This window comes from Schistocerca cancellata, chromosome 1 (assembly GCF_023864275.1).
Source record: "Schistocerca cancellata isolate TAMUIC-IGC-003103 chromosome 1, iqSchCanc2.1, whole genome shotgun sequence".
Lineage (NCBI taxonomy): Eukaryota > Metazoa > Arthropoda > Insecta > Orthoptera > Acrididae > Schistocerca > Schistocerca cancellata.
This window is the reverse complement of record NC_064626.1, coordinates 725,715,939-725,742,207: the sequence shown is the minus strand read 5'-3', so window position 1 is coordinate 725,742,207 and position 26,269 is coordinate 725,715,939. Positions and strand designations below refer to the sequence as shown.

At 42.7% G+C, this 26,269-nt stretch overlaps 1 protein-coding gene across 1 annotated transcript in view; it reads right to left on the bottom strand.

Annotated features, from left to right (window-relative positions):
* Window positions 1-26,269, bottom strand: part of LOC126097821 (peripheral plasma membrane protein CASK-like) — a 654,064-nt gene that overhangs the window by 315,473 nt on the left and 312,322 nt on the right. The window contains exon 7 of the mRNA XM_049910596.1: window positions 11,968-12,143. Coding sequence (XP_049766553.1) covers window positions 11,968-12,143 — 176 coding nt within the window. The remainder of the gene's footprint in view (window positions 1-11,967; window positions 12,144-26,269) is intronic.

The following is a 26,269-nucleotide window of genomic DNA, read 5'->3' as shown; positions in this document are numbered from 1 at the left end:
CACCTCGACAATAGTTCTGTTTTTTCCGTTCAGTGGCTCTGTTTTGTTGTGGGCCGCATGGCACTGTTCTCTGACGCAAAATGTCGTGCTGGGTAATCCAACAGTTAACTTCTTGATTACAAAACTAGTCCGTTTACCCTCTGTTTATTCCAAACAAATTCTCAAACATTCAGCTGTGTGATTTATTCTTGACAACAATCACATTTCAATGTCAAGAAATATCTTGCACTATCCACAGTGCATTCTTGCAGTTTCCCCTCACGAAACTGCATGCACAAGCTCACCTATTTGTTTTGGTTTGTTATCACTTGATAGAAATGGCGGTTTACACGTTTTGCCAGTAGTGCAATCTTCGCATCTCGTCTTCTGATATTGAAATTTGTCTTGGTAATCAACGAAGTGTTTAACTTATATATGATATCCTGATACGCAGCCGGCCCGTGTGGCCGAGCGGTTCTAGGCGCTTCAGTCTGGAACCGCGCGACCGCTACAGTCGCAGGTTCGAATCCCGCCTCGGGCATGGATGTGTGTGATGTCCTTAGGTTAGTTAGGTTTAACTAGTTCTAAGTTCTAGGGGACTGATGACCTCAGATGTCCCATAATGCTCACAGCCATTTGAACCGTTTTTGAACCTGATACGCAGTTCGCTTAGGGCTAAAGAAGAGAGCTTACAACCAACAAAACACCCACGGTCCGACATTTTAAACAGTTTGTTACTGTAACAATGCTTTCGATCTTTGAAGATTATCACATTTTATTATCGGGCTGATGTGTTATACATCAAGGGCTGTAGGTCACCAAAACTAACAAAACATTACTGATGTGATTTTCTTATCATTCGTTTCGAGTATAGACCAGAATATTAGCGTCTCCGGATCCAACAGCAGGATTGTATTTTCCATCAGCAATATGAACAAGCCTTGTCTATGGAAATTCTTCATAGTTAGTGAACCAAGAACGTTAATTGGGCGACTGATCAGCTACCCGTGAATCGATGTACCATGCTTCTCCAGTTATACCTGAATCATCACTTGTAGTGGACATTGCTTCTATAATGAGAGCATCTCCACTGGTTCATGATTGATCTACTATTGTGGCTTTTAGCTTTTTTATTCACAGATCCGGTGATCTGGCTTACAAGGATAGTAGTATGTATCTAATTTTATACAATGCTTGGGTTTTTACACCGTATTTAAGAAAGCTGTTACTTGCTGCACATGCTAAATTTTCATTTTCTGACGGATTTCAAAATTGGCAAAGCATATTCATAACAAATTCTGAAGTCAGTAAAACAAAAATCCTATTCTGTGCACCTAAATGTTCAGTCTAGAATATCTTTACTCTATGTGGTCACTGGACTTCATCGACGTGCTGTCAACAAGTGAAACATAACCTGGACATCACTCCATCCTTCTGGGTGTTTGACAGTAGCTGACGTCTTAATATGCATCGTTTACAGCCCAAGTTATATTTGTGGTGGAATCGAACGTTCTCATTTTGATATATTGTATACAAACCAGCGTAGAACAATCTGAAATAACAATTAATACAGGGCAATTTTGTATGCTACTGCCGAACTTCCTCAGTGTAGCGTTGCCACAGTGCTCTCCATGTTTTCGATTCATCTCCAAGCAGTCCTGCAGCAGAGCCCAAAATAAAAACACGAAGAACTGCAGAGAATACATCACATGTGCAGATCTAAAGCATATTGGTTCTAGTTCAATTTACAGTATCTAACAGAAGCCACTTCATAAGTGTAACGCTTGAAGCAGTCTACATAAAATACATTTAGCATGGGTAGTGATTTGTAATCAACACATACTATCTCGTGTGAAGTACAATAACAACACTTCAACAATTGTGGTGGCGAATAGGTAACTTTTGTGAATGAGTTCTACCACAATTACCAAACGGTGATCGGTCCTCTGTAAGTGATATTAAAATAGGTTAGGTTAGTGTTGTTTAACGTCCCGTCGACAACGAGGTCATTAGAGACGGAGCGCTAGCTCGGGTTAGGGAAGGATGGGGAAGGAAATCGGCCGTGCCCTTTGAAAGGAACCATCCCGGCATTTGCCTGAAACGATTTAGGGAAATCACGGAAAACCTAAATCAGGATGGCCGGAGACGGGATTGAACCGTCGTCCTCCCGAATGCGAGTCCAGTGTGGATATTAAAATATGTACAGGCGAAAGCATATATGAAACCTACAGGGTGTGGCAGAAAAACGGGCTGTTTTGGTAAGTCTCAAAGTGGAGTGCTATTATTGGCAACGCTGAATGTTTGTCGTAAGTTTCAGGTGGCTACGCCATTTGCTGAGATGGAACACTGGAGTGGATCTGAAAGTGCTGTGTCTGTGAAAGCCTTTTACAAAAACGGAGATTGTGTTGTTGTTGCTGCTGCTGCTGCTACTAGACGGGGAATACCGCCGTTATTTTAGCCTTAGACGAAATGATTCCGTGCCATTAGTACATGCAGTCAGGTTATGGGCGTGAAACTTTGAAGCGAGCGGAAGTGCGTGTAAGGAGGAACGACTAGAGGTTGTGTAAAATGTAGTAACCAACAGCCTTCACCCTTCTGGGAGACAAAGTGCGGCAGTAGCGGGAATATCCAGTAGTCTTGAGCAAAGAATTTTACGGATTGATTTTGAAGTTACCAAACAAGATACAGGTTGAGCAACAGTTACGTGAAAGTGATTATAAAAAGCAAATGACTGTCTGTCGAAATGATGACAAAAATTAGGGAAAATGAAGGTTTCTTAAATTTACTATGGGTGAGTGGTTAATGCAACAAGCAGAACTGCCGTCTCTGATGAGAGGATAATTCTCGCGAACTCAATCAACGTCCATTACAAAGGCAGAAAGCCCTAGTGTGCTGCCCTGTCTCTGCAATGGGCGTAACTGGTCCTTTCTTTCTTACACGCGCCTCTGTCGTCGGGCCACCCTCAGCCGTTTTAGTACATTTTATAGCAAGGATTCCGGAAACAGCCTTATCTTGAACCAATTTTGTTAAGGCACTACCGGTTTCGTGGTTTGTAGTCACATCATCGAGCCGTTTTAGTTCATTTTATAGCAAGGATTCCGGAAACAGCCTTATCTTGAACCAATTTTGTTAAGGCACTACCGGTTTCGTGGTTTGTAGTCACATCATCGGATGTATACGCATGTTCAGAAAAAAAAAACCACATCTAACGACTAGAGATAGGGCGTTCATATTCACAGGAGATGTCCATCAATATGTTCTGCAGAAATGATTAGCATTTGAACTATGTCGTCCCGCGGGTTCAAGGTCAACATCGATGTCGCCGCGCAACACCACGTACCGATGAAATGTGCCTGAGGCTCTCTTTGACTCTATAACCCGGAGGTCATGGATCTTGTGATTTGAGCAGACGCGCAAGATGCCTTACAGACATATGCGCGAACCGTACCGTCAGATCAGTGAGTTTGAAAGACGGCGCGTTATCGGCATGAGTAAATGTGATGTGTCCATCCGGGAAATTGCAGCTCGCGTGGAACGAAGTGTTTCAGCAGTGCAGCGTGTGTGTGCCGAATGGTTCACGAAAGGCCGTAGAGACGACGCGATGGGTCAGACTTCTTGTCTTCCCGCTGACAGGTTCTAGGCGTGCCAGACCAACGTATCATATTAACAGCTTCACGGCATTCGAGACGCACGTTAAGTTTCGTGGAAGGCTACGTTACCCATCAAAGATATGGGGTTTACAGCGGTACTAGTACAGCAGGCGCTATCAAAAGTATCTTTCGGCGATAACTGCCAACAATCACGACTGTGGACAGGCCTTCTTCCTTATTGCATTTTTCAATAAAAGCCAATTTCGTGAAGTCGTTACTTTCAGTTTCGCAGCAAGCTATAGGATATGAACACTTCCTGTTTCGCGGAAACCCATAGGATATGAATAAACGGAAGCAGTTCTATTTTAGTAATGTCTTACTTACTCATATGGCAAAGCAACTGGCGACTAAGAGTTAACTGCGAAAATTTGGAGAAGGCGAAACGAAGAGGAGGGAGAAGAAATTCTTCCCAAGAAACTGGAAGAACTAAAGCAACGACTTGGGATAAGGTAAGTGATTTCAGATGCCAGTGTTGAGAGTCATTTCGTATCAGCTAAAGATTTGGACCGAAGTCTCTATCTGGCAGTGAGTGCATTTACTGTCTGTGGACGCCTTCATCTGCTGCCTTCTATCAGCACACACCTGCAACTAAACAAGCAGATACATCTCGTCGTCGAGTAGCACTGAAAATATTGCATCTCCAGTAGTTCCTAGCTGGCAAAGACTCTGGGACTTGGTGGAGTAGTCCAACAAAAACCGTTTTTGATCGGACGCAGATTGCCATCCGCAGCCTATCTTTATGGAGATCCGATGGCAGTTGATGCTCTCCAAATCACATAGTTACCCGGTCAAAAAGTAGACGGGTAAGCTTGGCTGTTTAGGGTTGGATGAATGTAGCTGGATTAAGATACTGGCTGAAGTTCCATTCATAATGGTCTCAAAAGAAGCAGACTACAAATAGTTCGGTCTCTCTACCCAAAAGAGCAGACTGTAACATTTCTGACTCTGGAAGCCGCAGCAATCACTCACAAACTCAATTAGTAATCGAAAAGGATAATATTCCCTGTAGTATGACGTAAGAGATGCAGTGAGGTACAGACATTCCTACGTTTATTAACATTTCTTTAAGATATATGATGCAGATTTGATTGATAGTTATCACACTGAAACTCAACAGAAAGAGATCGACATACTGTATTGAAATTCTCTTTGTTATCAATTTCCTTAAATAACTTCGGCATTATGATGCAATGCAGACAGAGCTCTTCATGCACCTTCGGCACGTCAACAATGTGAGCCGAACGAAGCGTTTCGGGCTCACTCTAGCAATTAAGGTCGGTTGCTACAGATGTGAGCACACGGTAGGAGCGGCTGTACGTTTCGATTTAGCAGGCAATGCCGACGTATATCTTACTTGTTCACCGAATATGTAGATATAAATGTACCGCGAGTCTGCGTGCAATGCAGAGCAGAATGTGTAAATAGGAAGTTATTCTGTTAAGTGATCTATATGGAGTTTTACTGAACGCATATTAATATTGTTAACTTTAAACTGTATTGTGTGGGACGTTGTAGTCTATCATTTATTATATCACTTGTTAGCAACTTAGCAATTTGTGATTTTATCTGCTACTTCATTTCGCTTATTAAAGACCCACTCCCATCCCTCAATTTAAATAGGACTTCTTATTTTGCAACCTTAGCCCAGTCGATAGTAACTTTAATTACAGCCTTACATCGAGAAAGCCGAACTCCACGAGATGCGTGCAGCTTCGGTGCAGGGACATCAGAAGAGGACACCAGATAGATGGACAATTATAATTTCTGTGGTCTGTCTAGGTGCAACAGTGCACAGCTATGGTCCCTCGCATCTCTGCATTCAAAGTGCAAAGTTCGAAAAGACGCGTGGAATCTGTAGTAATACAGAGGAGGGAATGCACAGGACGCTACGGTGCATTTTGTGACGAACACTGACTCTTGTTTCCATTTGGTTGCTAGAGTTAATCGGTTCTCAAACAATTAGCACCTATCCAAAAAAGTACCCCCTATCGCATTGTTTTTGCTGCAAGATGTGAATCATCCGCTTTGGGTACGACAACAACAGTCGGTATACATCGAAGGGAACCAAAAATTTCCTGAAGATACGCCCAGAAGATTCGGAATTGGAGTGACACGCAAATCCAATTGGGAATTGCTGTGATTTTGGACTGCGTGCTGTATCAGAATAAAAATTCGAAAGCCTCTTCGGAATCATGTTTTTTCTACGTGGGACAGTAGTAGGTGACGTCAGCATGTTTGTATCTTGCCCGTCTCCTCCAGTTCCCAATGACTCAACGCAGTATTGGACACTGAGGATTGGTGATCTTCGTAGTAAAAGTGCGCCTTTTATCTCAGATTTCATCCTTACCACAATAATTTATATTATAGTTACAAAATTTGTGTACAATCCCATATATTGGCAAAATTGCCGTTAACTTTCCAACTACAGACCTGTATATTGTAATAGCGGCACCACAGTTTAATTATATTTGAAAGATAAAACGAAACGCTTAGCACAGAGTAGCACTTACGAACACACCTGAACACTAGACTGGTCAGTCATTCAGAGCTCTGGCAATTACGTTATCAGAATGCGGGAAAAGATGGAGACTAGGTAAGGCAGATTCTACTTTCGCAAAATATCTTATAGAAAACCACCAATCGTGTAGATTGTTAAGTTTTACTTACTGAAAAGAAAAGCAGATAGCTGACAATACTAGAAACTCTTGAAATCAATAAACATGTGACAAGGGTGCCAGCCCAGTTTTAAATGAACATCTGCCAAATAAGTTTCAGTTATACAAATATTAGATTACAATTGTAAATTCAACAATAGTTCTTAACTTTTGTTAACTGTTAAGATTTCCACATAACATTAAAAAGTTTATTTTTTATTTCTGTTGAATGTAACGATTTCTTGCGTAGTACAGAAACGTAACAAGTTTCTAAGTGAACATTCTGTACTTCATCATTCTTCTGTACCTGTATGAGTAATATCTGTAAAACTCGCTTGTCATTTTATCTGTGATGTGGCATTCAGTCGTACCAGAGGATGCGATACTTGACCAAATAAATAATACTTAGCAGAACACCAGGGAAGTGTTTCCTATTTAATACTTACATGATTACTTTTAGTCCGGAAAATAATGCTGTGATTCAGATATTCCTCGAGTCACAACCCAGTTGTAGACAACCACTGCTGTCAGTCTACATCTACATCGTTACTCTGCTATCCACACTTACGTGCGTGGCGGAGGTTCATCTAACCATTTTCATACTATTTCTCTACCATTCCACTCTCGAATGGCGCGTGGGAAAAAGGAACACCTAAATCAAGACAATTCTCAGCCCTCTCTCCCGAAAAAAATAATAATACGACCTAAAGCAGCACTGGCCCACTAGCAAACACACCACCATAAAAACAACAGGGTCATGTCCGGGAAAGTTCTATTGAAGAAGACAGCGGCCGCAGCAGCCAACGCTTGAACGTACTACGTTACTGATTGTGTAACGATTAAATGTCACTGTGACGCTTCTGTCCTCATTGTTAAGAACAGCAGACACCATACCGAATGCTGCAGAGTGCACTGGTTGGAAGGAACTTGACAGGGAACTCGTTCTTAGGAACGAGTGATAAACAGGGTCAAGAAAAAAATTCCGCACTTTGAGGTCGGCAGGCGATCCCTCATCCCAGTTCAAGGCTGAAGTCTATCTAGCAAAACCCAGACCCGCCAGTAGGTTTGATAGAAATGCGACTTAAAAAAGACGAGTCCCTGGCAACGCTGCAAACGCATGCAGCGTGGCCAAGAACAAGGAGCACGAAATCTACGCTGTGCCGGAGCTGTCCCATTAACTCAGCGACGAGGCAATGCCGTAAGGGAACTCCCCTATGTTGGAGTCGCCTTCACGCGGAACATTTTTTTCAGTTAAAGCATCAAACTGTATCCAGCTAACATCTCAATAATGCAGTATACTTCTGTTACTGTACATTTGTTTAAACATTATGACTTAATATGAACTTCTTATGGACGTAAACGACCACTTCGTTTCGTCCATAACCCAAGTAAAGCCAACAGAAAACAATCGTGGATAGAGTAAAGTTGTCTGATCCAATGAAGCACAAATAACGCAATAGGCAGATAACATTAGATTGGGCATTATGCTACGCACAATAATTCCATTCTGTACGTCTGGTGTCCGGGCTTCTCTTCACAGGGCCGGTATGTACACGTACGAGCACCGTTCACCTTGGAGAAGTTGTTCAAAACGACCACATCGCTTTTGCTAACACTTCTCCACTCGCTGGACCAATGCAATCCACCTGCATCCACCATTGACGGAGTGGCATGCACACGAGCTATTAGGTCGTGTAGATCCATGGGTGTAGTGCTATAAACTCGTTCCTGTAAGAGTTCCCACAAATAAAAATCTAATGGATAAAGATCTGGGGAACGCGGAGGCCAGAACATTGGATCTCCACGACGAATCCATTTCTCTGGAAACATTAATTAAATAGTTACCCACATTCATTTCAAAGCTTGGCAGTGCACCACCGTGGTGAAACGATAGCTTACGCCGAACACTAAGCGGAACTTTTACTAAATCGAAATATCGCCAACAAACGAACGATAGAGGAGCGCATTGAACTTGTCAGGAACACGCTAAGGGCCCAAATGTACTCCTACCGCGAGTTCAACTGACAGTGTTACGCAATGTGTCGTGGTACGGATGCAGTTCTTCATTTCGCAACACTTCAACAACCAATATTCGAGATTACTGCAACAAACTTGAAATATCACAGGTACTTCGCCAAGGTGTTTGGTGAACGGTTTCAAGGATCGCTTCCTCTGTTCGTGTCCATTACTTCTGGAAGAAGATTATTGCTTCCCGAAGGCGTTCGTTCAGGCGATTACAAACATTGTTATCGGCTTTGGCGCCTTTGAGGGTACCGGCACCTTGCAGCACACTCGCGAGCAGAAGCAGCAGCTTGGTTATCGGACGCACCCAGCACCAGAGGCATATCGACGTATTCATCGTTTGTGTATTCCATCGGAAGCCACCCCACTCTACACGAATTTCACAGGACTAGTTATGGTTGTGCACTGTGCGGTTGTTAGAAATATGCATAAATTTAAATTTTTTTATAGAATAGGATTTACCAACAGTGAAGTGAGAATTCATCATTCATTTCGATTTTGTACAGCAGCAATAAACCTTTCGGTTTTACAGCAATGTTTTTCTACTCGCGATTGAAATTCAGTCGTTTTAAACCCGTCAATAGCATTTGTAACTTGTCATTTTAACAGATAGATTGAATTCCGTCTCGCAACCTATTACGCACAGATAGGTCCATGGGCAGGACGTTATTCGCACACCTGAAACGTACTCGTTCCTTGAGAACGCCGCGCTGTAGTCGCGGTTCTTAAGTAGTTCAAAATGGTTCAAATGGCTCTGAGCACTATGGGACGTAACTACTGTGGTCATCAGTCCCCTAGAACTTAGAACTACTTAAACCTAACTAACCTAAGGATATCACACACATCCATGCCCGAGGCAGGATTCGAACCTGCGACCGTAGCAGTCGCGCGGTTCCGGACTGAGCGCCTACAACCGCCAGACCACCGCGGCCGGCTCTTAAGTAGTCCCGTCCGGGTTGCTAGTTACTGGGGCGCTTGTCACGTCCTCGTTCTCTCGGAACCTGACGCTCCACCGCAGTCGTTATTCATTAATACATTTTAGATCCACTCGGGAGGGAGTAGCTCGCTGCCGGAAAGCATATTTCCTTCGCCAACAGGTAAAAAGAATGGATTGCCGGGTGCCGAATGGTTCCACTACACAAGCAGTTCCATTTTTCCAATGTGCAGACGGAAGTACTGACACATTTACAGCTCCAAGTGCGCCGAGCGTTTTCGACTGCAGGCCAGTACTTGTGCACTATGCAAAGTATGTTGAATTTTCATTCAGTTCTTTGTGTAGGTCCGTGTGGTGGTCATCAATAAATGAAAGAAATCTACACTGCCCAGTTACATTAATGTGACTACCTATCAAAAGCCTGAATGTTGTCCCCATGGACAGATGCCTATTTGTATTACTTGTATTGATCCACTATGTCCTCCAGAAGAGATCATCCACGGAATGCCACGAAAACACTCCCTCCTCCGGCCTGGACTCTTCCGACGATTGCTGTAGGGTGTTTGTTTTCAGACGTGTCGCGCCGTACACGCCAACGTCTTTACGATGGAACAAGAAACGTTATTCATTTGAGAAGGCTGCTTGTCGTCACTGCTGCCGAGGCTCAAACGTAACAACGTTCGCTGAACGGTCGTCGAGGAGACATTGTTGGCAGCTCCTCGGTTCGTCTGGGCACTTACACGTGTAATAGCCAGTACACATCCCCTCAGCCGTCGTTCACCCCTGTCATGTATGACCCGTGGTGCACCGCAATCGCCTCGGTGCCGTCTTTGGATAGTTCCATTTTGCCATGCGCGGCATACTTTAACTACGGTGCGACGCAATCAGTTTACAATCTTAACCGTTTCGCAAATTCTTCCACCCTTGGCCCGAAAGCCAACGATCATGCCTTTCTGAACGTCAGATAAATCACTCCCTTACAACATAGACTGCACCGTTTTCCGCATCCTCCCAACACGCTTATATAAACTCTAGTACTAGAGCTTCCACTTGGCGTCTGTGAGTGGTTATTACCGTTGACGAAGACAAGCGGTGGTCACATTAATGTGACTAGAACGTCACGATATTTTGCTGTACTGTAATACATTAACGTAACAAAATTGGCCAGTACGGTATTTACAGTCAAACCTAATGTTTCAAAATTTCTATGAGGAAACTGGTACGAAATGTACCGTCACAGCTACACAGCGTTCATTACTTTCAGTTGTCCATGAACGTATGTGTGGTGGAGCCGAGCCTTTCGAAAAGGTCTCACCGTCCTTCACGGCCTACACGGAGCATATTAAATCATCTATTGGTTTCTAGAAACTGTAAGACGTCTATATTTCTATTGTTAAACCACAATTTATGAAAGATGTTTATATTTTATTAATAGGATTAAGTAGGAATATTTGTCATTTTGGAAATAATTGTGGTAGCAGGGAATGTCTGCACCAAAGTATTGTTGGCGGGAGAGACCGCACTTTAGCGTTCGTAGGAAGTCATAGTAAGCGAGATGTGAAACGAGTCGGTAGCAGGTCTGAAGCGAGAGGTTGAGAGGAGAGGTGTGGCTGCCAGTCACCAGCTATGATTTACAAGAGATTACAAACGAATGTACAGACACATCAGCTAACTATCATCATAAGAGGAACTTATTTTATTGAATTTTTTTTTTTGAGAAACTCAAGACTAGTGTAGGTATGTTTGGGTAATGCTAGTTGTAAGATTATTGTAAAAAGTAAGTCCTATTTGAACGTTTGTAAAATCATTTCATTACCAACAGTAAATATTTGAAGAATCCTTTTCATAATATAATTAATTTTTGCCAGCAATATTGCAATACTGATTATAATCCATCCCAAAAACCATCAACGTAAAACGTCGCAAAATTTTATTGTTGTCAAGAAAAAGTGTAACTATGAATTACGTAACTTCAGTCAAATTAATTAAAGAATAACGTCAGCTTTGCTATTAAAGAATAACGTCAGCTTTGGCAATAAATACAGCCACTTATTATGACAGCTCACCAGCAGTTAAAAGAGTATAGTAAACCAGAGGAAGTATATTCATGTCGGAGTTGGATGTAGCAGTCAGATGGCGATTCAGTAACAGTAGAACAGGTAAGGAACAGTTTTGGTTCAATGGTTCAAATGGCTCTGAGCACTATGGGACTTAACTGCTCAGGTCATCAGTCCCCTAGAACTTAGAACTACTTAAACCTAACTAACCTAAGGACATCACACACATCCATGCCCGAGGCAGGATTCGAACCTGCGACCGTAGCAGTCGCGCGGTTCCGGACTGAGCGCCTACAACCGCCAGACCACCGCGGCCGGCAGTTTTGGCTTATTGCAGATAACTACTGAGGGCCACGACGACGACACATTCTATGTTTCGTCGAAATAATCAGCAAATCACTTTTAATAAGCAGCATTTAAATTTGTATGCGAAGATTGCACTTATTATTATTGAGGAAGAGAATTAATTTCAAGGGACTATTTCATTTGTTATTATTAAGCAAGAGATAGAAATCCTAAGGGAAGGTTTCATAGGTTGTTGTAGAAGGGAAGGTTGCGTAACAAAAAGAGATATAGAGAAGACGGGAAGGTTTCACTGTCACCTGACTTGAAGTGGAACCCCGTGATTAACAGGTTAGCCCCAGGCCAGGCAGAAGGGAGCGAGTACTCACGTGGAGGCGGCCGCGGCAGATGCACTCGTAGAGGCGGTCTCGCGTGCCGAGGAAGGGCAGCGTGCCGGACAGCAGCACGTGCAGCAACACGCCGGCCGACCACACGTCCACCGGCTTGCCGTACAGCCGCCGCGCCACCACCTCGGGCGCCATGAAGTGCGGCGTCCCGATGCGCCCTGCAACCATCGCCACCGACCGTCAGCCCACCAATCACCATTTGATCCTCATGCAAGTGTAAGTGTAATTTACTAGGGAAGTAGCGCAGCCGTTAATCGGCAATACCGATTCATTTAAGATATTGAACATCAGTACACACAACAGTTTAGAGCGGAGTTAGAGACAGTAACAAAAGTCTGGGAGATGTTAACACAAGAGAGAGCATCAGTGAGAGGGAAGATGTTGATCATGTTGGAGGTGTGAACAGACGTCAGTAACCCCAGTGCAGACGCTGTGTGTCTTGTGATGTAAACAGAGGTGACAGAAGTAATCTGGGAGCGATGGTATCACGATGGCGGTGGTATCGCGTACAAAAGGTATAAAAGGGTAGTGCATAGGCGGTAATTACTCAGGTAATTCATGTGAAAGGTCGTCAGATGAGTTCCCATTTCAGTTGGTAAGAGCTGACGATAGGGTTCAAGTGTGGCGCAAACCCCAAAAAGCCATGGACCCAGGTTGTCAACGAGGCACTGAGCAAACTGTTAGTGTCTCCATAATGGTGCGGAGTGTGTTTACATGAAATGGACAGCGTCCTTTGGTCCAACTGAACCGATCACTGACTGCAAGTGATTATGTTCGGCTATCTGGGGACCGTTTGCAGCCATACATGGACTTCATGTTCCCGAACAACAATGACATGTCATCAGGCGACATCTACATCTACATGGTTACTCTGCAATCCACACTTAAGTGCCTGGCAGAGGGTTCATCGAACCATTTTCATACTACTACTACTCTACCGTTCCACTCCCGAATGGGGCGTGGGAAAAACGAACACCTAAATCTTTCCGTTCGAGCTCTGGTTCTCTTATTTTATTATGATGATAATTTCTCCCTACGTAGGTGAGTGTCAACAAAATATTTACGCATTTGGAAGAGAAAGTTGGTGATTGAAATTTCGTAAATAGATCTCGCCGCAAAGAAAACCACCTTTGTTTCAGTGACTGCCACCCCAACTCGCGTATCATATCAGTGACACTCTCGACCGTATTGTGCGATAACACGAAACGACCTGCCCTTCTTTGCACTTTTTCGATGTCCTCCGTCAATCCTACCTTGTAAGGATCCCATACCGCTCAGCAATATTCCAGCAGAGGACGGACAAGTGTAATGTAGGCTGTCTCTTTAGTGGGTTTGTCGCATCTTCTAAGTGTTCTGCCAACAAAGTGCAGTCTTTGTTTCGTCTTCCCCACAATATTATCTGTGGGGTCTTGCCAATTTAACTTGCTGGTAGTTGTAATTCCTTGGTATTTAGTCAAATTGACAGCCCTTAGATTTGTGCGATTTATCGTATACCCAAAATTTATCGGATTTCTTTTAGTACCCATATGGATGACCTCGCACTTTTTTTTGTTTAGTGCTAATTGTCACTTTTCGCACCAAACAGAAATTCTCTCTAGATCATTTCGTAGTTGGAATTGATCGTCTGATGGTTTTACTAGACGGTAAATTACAGTCATCTGCGAACAATCTAAGGGGGCTGCTCAGTTTATCACCCAAATCATTTATATAAATCAGGAACAGCAGAGGGCCTATGACACTACCTTGTGGAACTCCAGATATCACTTCTGTTCTACTCGATGATTTACCGTCTATCACTACGAACTGTAACCTCTCTGAGAGGGTATCACGCATCCAGTCACACAACTGAGACGATACTCCATATGCACGCAATTTGATTAATAGCCGCTTATGAGAAACGGTATCACAAGCCTTCTGGAAATCTAGGAATATGGAATCGATCTGAGATCCCTTGTCGACACCACTCATTACTTCATGGGAATAAAGAGCTAGCTGTGTTGCACAAGAACGACATTTTCTGAATCCGTATTGGTTATGTATCAATAAGTCATTTTCTTCAAGGTGATTCATAATGTTCGAGTACAGTTTATGCTCCAAAATCCTACGGCAAATTGAGGTCAGTGATATAGGTCTGTAATTCAACGGGTTACTCCTATTTCCTTTCTTGAATATTGGTGTGACCTGTGCTACTTTCCAGTCTTTAGGAACAGACCTTTCGTCAAATGAGCGTTTGTATGTGATTGCTAAGAAAGGCGCTATTGTGTCTGCATACTCTGAAAGGAACCTGACTGGTATACCATCTGGACCGGAAGACTTGCCTTTCTTAAGTGATTTGAGTTTTTTCGCTACACCTAAGATATCTACTTTTGTCACTCATGCTAACAGCTGTTCTCGTTTCGAATTCTGGAATATTTACCTCGTCTTCTTTCGTCAAGTAATTACGGAAAACTGTATTTAATAACTCCGCTTTAGTGGCACCATCATCGGTAACATTTCCATCGCTATCGCGCAGTGACGGTATTGACTGTTTTTTGCCACTGGTGTACTTTACATACGACCAAAATCTCTTTGGGTTTTCTACCATATTTTGAGACAATATTTTATTGTGGAAACTATTAGAAGCATCTCGCATTGACGTCCGCACTAAATTTCGAGCTTCCGTGAAACTAAGCCAGTCTTGGGGATTATGCGTTCTTCTGAATTTGGCATGCTTTTTTCGTTGCATCTGCAACAGTGTTCTGACGTCTTTTGTGTACCATGGTGGATCAATCCCGTCCCTTTTTAACTTACGCGGTGTGAATCTATCTATTGCTGTCGATACTGTATCTTTGAATTTGAGCCATATCTGGTCTGCAGTTACATAATTAGGTTGGAAGTAATGGAGACTCTCTCTTAGGAAGGCATCAAGCGAATTTTTTAAGTAGATATATTGTGCGTTTGTTTTTAGTGGTTTTGTTTGATATGGTTTTGAGCCTCGCTACAATAACCTTGCGTTCAATAGTCCCTGTTAGCGACTGGTTTGAAGAATATTGCAATATCGAACAATTGATCTGCCCACCCAGATCGTCCGACATGAATTCCATCGAACATTTATGGGACACAATTGAGAGGTCAGTTCGTCGACAAAATCCTGCACCGGCAACACGTTCGCGGTTGTGGACGGCTGTAGAGGCAGCATGGCTCAATATTGTTGCAGGTGACTCCCAACGACTTGCTGAGGCCATGCAACGTCGATTGCTGCACTATGCCGGGCAAAAGGAGGTCCGACATGGTATTAGGAGGTATACGATGACTTCTGTCACCTCAGTATATTATTGACGTCACAGTGACTACGGCAAAGGCGTACCCAGCAAGGAGCAGAGTAGGCCAGCTACCTCCACCCTCTCTCTTCTTTACAACAAAAGCTAGCAAATCGAATCTGCATCCTGTAATTCCAATTCGAAAAAGGTATCAATTCAGTAAGTTTGACGACAGCAAGTGTGTAATGGATACTGTCTAGTAGCAAGTGTGTCTAGAGCTGTGATCTCTTAAAACTATTTTGTTATTCACCGCAAAACTTACATTAGTCGACCTCTCCCCCACCAGTCATTTTTTCAGGGCCAGGGAACGTTCTTCTGTCACGGAGAAATGCTTGAATATTATTTAATAAGTAACGCAGAAACACTGCAAAATCAATGAAGTGTTATGCAGTACACTCACTTCAGTTTAATACAAATACATTAGTAACTAGAAACAGGTTATTCTGTTCATCTGCAAAGAATTGTGATTACTCTGTGTCCTCTCGAGTCATTTAATAACTGGTCAATTAATTGGAATATTTAACGTCGGTTAATTAAGTATTATCAAATAGATTACGTGTGAAAACCGTAACGAGTTGTGCTAACTCGAGGGTTACTGAGCTATCACTAATTGGAGGACTATTTACATTACAAAATACAATTAGTGCATGAAGGAACACTATTTGTAGAAAACGTACAGGTAGTTGTAAGTGTGGGGCCTTGCCATTGTCGTGTTGCAAAAGGACACCTGCTGACAGCAATCCACGTCGCTTTGATTTGATTGCAGGCCGCAGATGATTTTGTAGGAGATCTGTGTATGATACACTGGTGACAGTGGTCCCTCTAGGCATGTAATGCTCCAAAATGATGCCTTTTTCGTCCTGAAAGAGAGTCAGCATAACCTTCCCTGCTGATTGTTCTGTTCGAAACTTCTTTGGTTTGGGTGATGAGGAATGGCACCATTCCTTGCTCGCTCTCCGTTTCCGGTTGGTGGAAGTGAACCCAGGTTTCATCCCCAGTAACGATTCTTGCAAGAAAGCCATCACCTTCTCGTTCAAAGCACCGAAGTAGTTATTCACAAGCATCAACTCGTCGTTCTCTGATTTCAGGTGTCAGCTGCCGTGGCACCCATCTTGCAGACACTTTGTAAAACTGGAGCACATCATGCACAATGTGGTGTGCTGACCCATGACTAATCTCTAAACATGCTGAAATGTCATTCAGTGCCACTCGGAGGTTTTCCTTCACTATGGCTTCAAGTGCTGCGATGTTTTGTGGAGTCTCAACTCGTTGTGCCTGACATGGACGAGGAGCATCTTTCACTGAAGAAACACCATTTGCGAACTTCCTACTCCATTCGTAGACTTGCTGCTGTGACAAACATGCATCACCGCACTGAACCTTCATTCGTCGATTAATTTCAATAGGTTTCACACCTTCACTACGCAAAATCCGAATAATAGAACACTGTTCTTCCCTGGTGCAAGCCGCAAGTGGGACGGGCATCCTTATACTGATACTGCGACGGTATGTGTGCATCTGCACTATGCTGCCACCTACAGGCCATTCTGAACGCTGTTTGTAGCACGCTTACCAATTTACAGGATACCGGCGCGAAATTTCTGTTTGTTATTACAAATTTAAGGTTTTCATTTGACTCATCCTCGTATATGGGGTGAATCACGTAAGACGCAACACCCCTTTTATTTAGTGAACGGTTACAGATATCGAAATACGGTTTTCGGCAAATGTTAGAGCGTCGAGGGGCAGGTATTTTTTTGTTTGGTTAATGGTTTTAGCGCTGGTATCAACGGAGATATTGAACCAAGTACTTTTTTTTAATGGGACCGTATACTTTTTATAATTGGATTCGACATATCCTGAGAAAACAATTACGGTGATATAGAGTTTGTTAGTGTTGACGTTGAAACCTGTCGTAAAAAAATCGAGAAATTTCCTAGAAATTGAGATCATGGTGGCTGAAGTCGGCATTAGTGGTGCAAACACCGTCAAGCAGAGCTCTCGTGCTACGCTGTCTCAGAATGTCAAGACATTTGCCTGTTTACTTATCTGCACTGCAGGCCGCTTATTTCTGCTTCAACATTCGTTGCGTGCAGACATGAACACCAACGACGAGAAGCTTGATATACTCTTTTATATGGTGAATGTATAAGAAATGCCGGAAAAACAGTGCACCGGTGTAGGGCTATCTGTCCGGATGGCCAATGTCCGATGCGCCAGGAGGTTGCAAAAACTATTAAGACGCTAGTGCGGACAGGCTGCGTGAACGTCAAAGAGTGGACAAGAAAGAAGACTGCAACAGACAGAGAACCGAAGCAGCTGTTCTGGCTACGGCGCTAATGAATCCGCACGGTGGTACGAGACATAGTGCCAAGGAATGTGGAATCAGCCAGACGAGTATCATTCGCGTCCTGCATCAACAGAGTTTCCGTCCCTGCTACCTGTCACTAAATCACGGATTCGATGACCGGGATTTCGAACGTCGTACAAAATTTTGTCGGTTTGCCCTTCAGCAACTGAGAGCCTACTCTGCATTTTCCAAAGTGTGCTCTTTACCGATGAAGCAACGTTTATTAACCACGCTAATGTGAATTTTCAGCATGAAACGACGTTTCGTTAAGAAGAGTATTTATTTTGCGGTGTACAGGTGGTTATCGAAGTATTTTTACTATAATGTTTAGTTCAACGAGTGTATCTCACATAGTATCGTTTAGGGCAGTGTTGGTTGAGAGAGTTCTCTGACAGCACATATTTCATCTCTAAGTAGCACACAGCGACGTACGGGAAAAGATAGGTCAAATCTTCCTTCTAACATTTAGATATCTATTACAGTAGTTGTTGTTTTGCAGCGTTTAAGATCTCTTTACTTTTGAAGAAGAACAGTTGATACCTGTGTGTCAGCTCTCGTAAATCTGGGAGGATACACAATTGTAGTTTTCCTAAACTCTTTGTTATACCCTGCATTCTAGCCTATGCCGTATTGGTATACAACATTCAAAAAATGGTTCAAATGGCTCTGAGCACTATGCGACTTAAATTCTGAGGTCATTAGTCGCCTAGAACTTAGAACTAATTAAACCTAACTAACCTAAGGACATCACACACATCCATGCCCGAGACAGGATTCGAACCTGCGACCGTAGCGGTCGCTCGGCTCCAGACTGTAGCGCCTAGAACCGCACGGCCACTCCGGCCGGCGTATACAACATTCGTAGGTGAAACTGCATCTAGGTCGTAAGTTGGTTCAAGGGGAAATAAAGCTCTATTCTCGTAGCGAAGGCCTACCTCACGATACACGACTATACAGACTGGTCTGACACACCTGCTTGGCAAATATCAGCATCGCAAATGCCGTTGTATAAAACGCATGTTTGATCATCAGCTGCTTTTATTTTAAACCCAAATAACTGGATTGAGCCATGGACCATCTTCGTGGGTAAGGGTAAAAATGGTTTAACTCACAATATTACATTTGTAATTACTCAAATAACGTGTAGAGCATGTCATGAATATCAAATACGACAGCGGACTTTTACAAGCAAAGATATTAACACTAAATGTAAACAGAGCACTACTGTAGTTTCCAGCCACCGTGCTCTCACATTCTAGGACCCTTTTCGATATTTTTTTACGGCAGGTTTCAAAGTGAACATTGTTGTTGTTGTTGTTGTTGTTGTTGTTGTCTTCATTCCCGCGACTGGTTTGATGCAGCTCTCCATGCTACTCTATCTTGTGCAAGCTTCTTCATCTCCCAGTACCCACTGCAACCTACATCCTTCTGTATCTGTTTGGTGTATTCATCTCTTGGTCTTCCTCTACGATTTTTACCCTCCACGCTGCCCTCCAATACCAAATTAGTGATCCCTTGATGCCTTAGAACATGTCCTACCAATCGATCCCTTCTTCTAGTCAAGTTGTGCCACAAACATCTCTTCTCCCCAATCCTATTCAATACTTCCTCATTAGTTATGTGATCTACCCATCTAATCTTCAGCATTCTTCTGTAGCACCACATTTCGAAAGCTTCTATTCTCTTCTTGTCCAAACTATTTATCGTCCATGTCTCACTTCCATACATGGCTACACTCCATACAAATACTTTCAGAAATGACTTCCTGACACTTCAATCAATACTCGATGTTAACAAATTTCTCTTCTTCAGATACGCTTTCCTTGCCATTGCCAGTCTACATTTTATATCCTTACTACTTCGACTATCATCAGTTATTTTGCTACCCAAATACCAAAACTCCTTTACTACTTTAAGTGTCTCATTTCCTTATCTAATTCCCTCAGCATCACCCGACTTAATTCGACTACATTCCATTATCCTCGTTTTGCTTTTGTTGATGTTCCTCTTATACCCTCCTTTCAAGACACTGTCCATTGCGTTCAGCTGCTCTTCCAAGTCCTTTGCTGTCTCTGACAGAATTACAATGTCATCGGCGAACCTCAAAGTTTTTATTTCTTCTCCACGGATTTTAATACCTACTGAAACGCGTATGTATTCATTGGCAGCAATGGCGAGGCGTGACAGAATCTCTGACCAGAGAGTTATTTATCGTTGCTAGTCTGCGCTTGACTGCGCGAGAGTTCAGCTCCGAGTTGGACGCAGTTGCGACAAAGTAGTTGTAGGTAGCGAGTCGCGAGAGCATGTAGTTCAGTTACGACTTGTCTGTCGGAGTTGTGTGTGAGGAGTCGGCGGGCTTCGACATGGGTCTCTGGTCACGATTCAGGACGATGTATATTGTTATCAAAGGTAATGAAGCAGCATTGCGCTCAGCTAATTATGTATGGTAATTGTAATTAATTTGTTCAAGAAATGCCCCAATAATAATTTCGTTTTCAAACCAATCGTTTTTAAGAAAAGAACCATTACAATTGAAACGATATTTCCTATGCTTTTCCTCCCTGAATCAATTTATCAGATTAAATATTGCACAGGGCCTAAGGTCAGCGCAGCTGCCCTTATAAAATTTATCAGGTTGATCGTAACGTTAATTTTGTAGGGACTTAACATTTTTGCACATTTTATTATCATTGAGTTTTATTACTGTGGGAAGCTAACATTTGGCATGATTTGCAATTCTATTCAATTCTTTTCATTTTCATATTTTTGTGGGAAGGTTACACTTGGCTCTATTCCCATTCACATTTAAATATTATCTTTTATTATTTTTGCGGAGAGGTTACACTACTCCGAATTTTTCTTTTGATTCCTTCACTGCTTACTCAATATAGAGATTGAATAACATCTGGGAGAGGCTACAACCCTGACTCAGTCCCTTCCCAACCACTGCGTCCCTTTGATACCCCTCGACTCTTATAACTGCCATCTGGTTTCTGTACAAATTGTAAATAGCTTTTCGTTCCCTGTATTTTACCCCTGCCACCTTCAGAATTTGAAAGAGAGTATTCCAGTCAACATTGTCAAAAGCTTTCTCTAAGCCTACAAATGCTAGAAACGTAGGTTTGCCTTTCCTTAATCTAGCTTCTAAGATAAGTCGTAGGGTCAGCATTGCCTCGCGTGTTCCGATATTTCTACGGAATCCAAACTGATCTTCCCTGAGGTCGGCTTCTACCAGTTTTTCCATTTGTCTGTAAAGAGTTCGCGTTAGTATTCTGCAGCCGTGACTTATTAAACTGATAGTTCGGTAATTTTCACATCTGTCAACACCTGCTTTATTTGGGATTGGAATTATTATATTCTTCTTGAAGTCTGAGGGTATTTCGCCTGTCTCATACATCGTGCTCACCAGATGGTAGAGTTTTGTCAGGACTGGCTCTCCCAAGGCTGTCAGTAGTTCTAATGGAATGTTGTCTACTCCCGGGGCCTTGTTTCGACTCAGGTCTTTCAGTGCTCTGTCAAACTCTTCACGCAGCATCATATGTCCCATTTCATCTTCATCTACATCCTCTTCCATTTCCATAATATTGTCCTCAAGTACATCGCCCTTGTGTAGACCCTCTATATACTCCTTCCACCTTTCTGCTTTCCCTTCTTTGCTTAGAGCTGGGTTTCCATATGAGCTCTTGATATTCATACAAGTGGCCCTCTTTTCTCCAAAGGTCTCTTTAATTTTCCTGTAGGCAATATCTATCTTACCCCTAGTGAGATAAGCCTCTACATCCTTACATTTGTCCTCTAGCTATCCCGGCTTAGCCATTTTGCACTTCCTGTCGATCTCATTTTTGAGACGTTTGTATTCCTTTTAGCCTGCTTCATTTACTGCATTTTTATATTTTCTCCTTTCATCAATTAAATTCAATATTTCTTCTGTCATCCAAGGATTTCTACTAGCCCTCGTCTTTTTACCTACTTGCTCCTCTGCTGCCTTCACTACTTCATCCCTCAAAGCTACCCATTCTTCTTCTACTGTATTTCTTTCCCCCATTCCTGTCAATTGTTCCCTTATGCTCTCCCTGAAACACTCTACAACCTCTGGTTCTTTCAGTTTATCCAGGTCCCATCACCTTAAATTCCCGCCTTTTTGCAGTTTCTTCAGTTTTAATCTACAGTTCATAACCAATAGATTGTAGTGAGAGTCCACATCTGCCCCTGGAAATGTCTTACAATTTAAAACTTGGTTCCGAAATCTCTGTCTTACCATTATATAATCTATCTGAAACCTGTCAGTATCTCCAGGCTTCTTCCACGTATACAATCTTCTTTTATGATTCTTGAACCAAGTGTTAGCTATGATTAGGTTGTGCTCTGTGCAAAATTCTACCAGGCGGCTTCCTCTTTCGTTTCTTACCCCCAATCCATATTCACCTACTACGTTTCCTTCTCTCCCTTTTCCTATTGACGAATTCCAGTCACCCATGACTATTAAATTTTCGTCTCCCTTCACTATCTGAATAATTTCTTTTATTTCATCATACATTTCTTCAATTGCTTCATCATCTGCAGAGCTAGTTGGCATATAAACTCGTACTACTGTGGTAGGCATGGGCTTCGTATCTATCTTGGCCACAATAATGCGTTCACTATGCTGTTTGTAGTAGCTTACCCGTATTCTTATTTTCCTATTGTGCATAAATAGCAAGAAAGGGTTGTTATTGTACGATTGTGTCACAGCAGAACAATCACTGGAAGCAGTCACATCTATTAAGTATCTGGGAGCATGCGTAAGAAGCTATTTAAAGAGGGGTAGGATTGTTTAACGTCCTATCGACAACGAGGGAATTAGAGACGGAGCACATGCTCGGATTAGGAAAGGATGGGGAAAGAAATCGCCCGTGTCCTTTCAAAGTAACCATCCCGGCAACTGCCTGAAACCATTTAGGTAAAGCACGGAAAACCTGAATCTCGATGGCCAGACGCGTGTTTGAAACGTCGTCCTATCTGCATCCACGACAGCCTGGGTGCCATTTCACAACTGTTCGCAGCACTTTTCGAACAGTTAACATGGATTGTTTAGCTGTCGTGAGACAGCTAGTGCACTGCTTGAAGAGCGCGCATGGCGTCAAGCATTCTCAGCCGTGGAACAGTAACTTCTTCAACAACTTGTTGCGCAAGTGGTCGTCTGCCTCTCCCAGGAGCAGTTCCCATATCGCCAGTTAATTCGAACTTCCGTGTCATGTTCTTCAAACCCGACGCGGAAAGAAGACCTGTCCGTACTCCTTTAATGCGTCGGTACTCGTCAAGAGTAGCGACATTATTGCTGTTCTTTTGGAAAAACGGCCCTGCTCACCTTGCCCAGACAAACGTGGACTGTCTGGAACTGAAATGCATACCGGTGCCTGTGTTTCAACCCTAGTCGCCGTGCCAGTACTGGCGCCTGACAATATATAACACTAGCACTAATAATAATGTAAATCCTGCTGCACACGGTCTAGCCGTCATTCCTAAGAAATTGGGTACCAATACGGTAAATAGTTTTCCCCTCTACACTGACTCAAGTAGAGGAAGTTTAATTATCATCACCCTGCAGAACGACCACATAAAACAAATCGCAGATAAGGCAGATTTCCGACAGATTCATCAGAACAATCTTTAGGGAGTGTAATCCATTCACAAAGGAGGCAGCTTACAAAATTCTCGTTCCTTCAATACTTTAATATTTTTCGCTGTACGTCCATCTTTTCAGAGATGGTTGTGGAACTCGGCTGTTCGATACAGGATGTCAAATCAAACACCTTTCTAGTTTTCAAAATTATTTTACTTGGCTACCAGTTTCGGCGATTTACTACGCGATCTTCAGGCACCTGACCGACCTGTAGGAAGATTTCATCTCTGTTCTGGTCAAAACACGGGTCATCATTCGAATTCTGGTATCTGTAGATTTCTGCTTGCTATACCGATCACTTCAACTATCATCTGCCGGTTGTTAGATAAACATAGGAGTGTTTAACAGTCGACAGTTTCGAAACTAGACGACTGAAAGGCGTTTGATTTAAGATCTTTCAGTATCTTTCGTCAGTCTGGGATCCGTACGAGATAGCGCTAACATCTAAGGTCGCTTGTGGAATACAGGCGCAGAAAAAAAAAAGAGGAAAGAAAGAGGAAAGAAAAACAAACTTTCTGATTGACTGACCTCAACACTCATTTTTGATAAAGCTGGAAACCTTAGATTTAACTCCTGGTCATGTGTCGGAGAAAATGGGTAGTCACTGTCTTCACTCTACTTACGGATGATGTGACTGATGTTTAACCGTACCTGTGGATGACTTTTCTGAGTGCATGTGCAATGTAGTGTTGTTGCAGATAACACGCAGCCGAAAGAAGGGAAAGCGTGAAAACCGGTATCTGCATATAACCTACTCTTCTCCAAACGGGTTGAAAGGGCTTCCGTAGAAAACGGCCTCCTTCGACGGTATGATACCAGAAAGAAGTCCAAAGTCCACACTCTGTGAGATACACAGTAGAGGTTAAGGTTTTATTGTAGGGCGCTGGTACACAGTTTCGATTAAATAATAGTACTTCTTTGTGTTTTTATTTTCCTGTGACAGCACGTGCAAAAGAACAAAAGATTAACCCAAGTGTAAGTAAGACCACTTACAAAAATAAAAACAAAAATAGTAATTATTCCTGTGGTCTCCTATAGCCGAACTATGGCTGTCTGGAAATGAAAGTTCATGCTTCACTGTAATAACAAGATTCAAAGCAAATATCCATCACAAATTCAACACCACAGTCCCTTTCAAGATTCAAATAATAATAGCTTCCACGACACGAATCCGAACCTGTAAGTCTCCCTTCTCTCTTACAAATGCAGGAAGTACGTAGCGACGCTAAACCAGTTTTGATTTTCACGAAAAACGTCACCACATTGGGCGTTAGCGATGTGGGGAGTCCCAGGACGCAGTTACAGGGTAAGACACGTCTAAAGATTCAGCTCTTCCCCCTGCCGCCCTCTTTCTCGCTGTCCAGCAGAAACGAACCACGTCGTAACTGTGCCGGTGCCCAGTACGGTTTATTACGACCAGTAGCTGCAATGTGCTGGTGAGAGTTCTGTTACCATGCGTCAGTAGAGGGCAAATGTTACTTGATACTCCGTCATCAATTTTTTATACACATGTAAGAAAAAACGTTGTAATTCTAACTAGTAAATTTAAACAGTATGCGCTTATTTAACTGATTTATTTACTTGCTTAATGAGGTTTTTGCTTGCGCGTTTTGCCATAACTCTAAAACGAATAAAAAACTCGCCCAGCGAACATGACATCGATCAGTATGATTTTACAAATATATTTATTCATCAGTTGTAACGAGAAATTAAAAACTAATAAATGCATTTGGGAAACGTCCGCCGAATCTCATTTAACACGGTTTAGGCGGTTTCAAGAGAACATTAAATTATGGGCTGAATTCAGCTGCATGATTTCTAGCAGTGTACACCTCAACACGATTTCACTCGTCTGCTATGTGAATAATTGGACAGGAACTGTAAGGACAATGGATATGCAGAGCGTAAAAAAACTGGTAGACTTATTAGAGGAGATAGGAAGACGATAGTTACGTGACACAAGTGCCTCAGGTGCACCGTTTCCCCGTTGGGGGTCCATTAAGGTTTTGACGTTCGACTTCCCTTTATGCCGATATTGAGTTGTTTTGACTGCTTCGTATGCAATACGTTGACAGTGGAATTGATCTGTCACACAATTACAGTTTATTGCTAGATGGGATAAGTTTTAGTAACAGTTAGCTTTATATATATGTGTGGTGTGTTCTTTACCACGCATATACATAATTAAGGCGATTATCTCTTCAATGCGGATTCACGCCAGGGTCGAACTCTTACGAGAATCTGCAAAACGCCACGAGTATTGAAGACAACGAACAAGGGGGCACTACATCACTAATGTGTGGATAAGTTGAGAATGTGTGTCCGACGGGAGGTGTGCTATGGTAGTCCGTGTAATTGCGATGACCACTGTGTCCGGATGGCTCAGTGGTCAGAGCATTTGCCTACTAGCAGGACATCGGGTTCTAATCCCGGTCCGACACAAATTTTCAACTTACCCATTGATTTAAATCAATGTCGGCTCTCAGTCAATATCGTAACTCCCTAGGATCTTAATACAGTTAGCAGCGTCCATGTCCCTCGACAAACATTTACGTTATTATTATTATTATTATTATTATTATTATTATTTGTGGTAGTAATAGTAGTAGTAGTAGTAGTAGTAGTAGTAGTAGTAGTAGTATATTTTGTTTACAGGAAAGTTTCTACAGATGTTTACATGTTCTTGATAGGTGATTACACTCCGGTCGAGTTACCTGACAAGCTTCTCATATAACGGCAGCACAAGGCAACAATCGAGCAGACAAGCGCCTGTGTGGAGGATGATGTCAAGGGAAGAGGCCACCACATCGTGTCACATTTCAAAGGTTGATGACCGTCTTCTTGAAACAGGACCCTTTAGACCAGACCGACGGGAAATTTACACCTCGCAGTGAGCGAGCCGTTCAGTTTCAGGAAGCTGCGTTACAGCGAACTGACTATAACCCCAGGACCAGCACACGACCCACAGGCTAG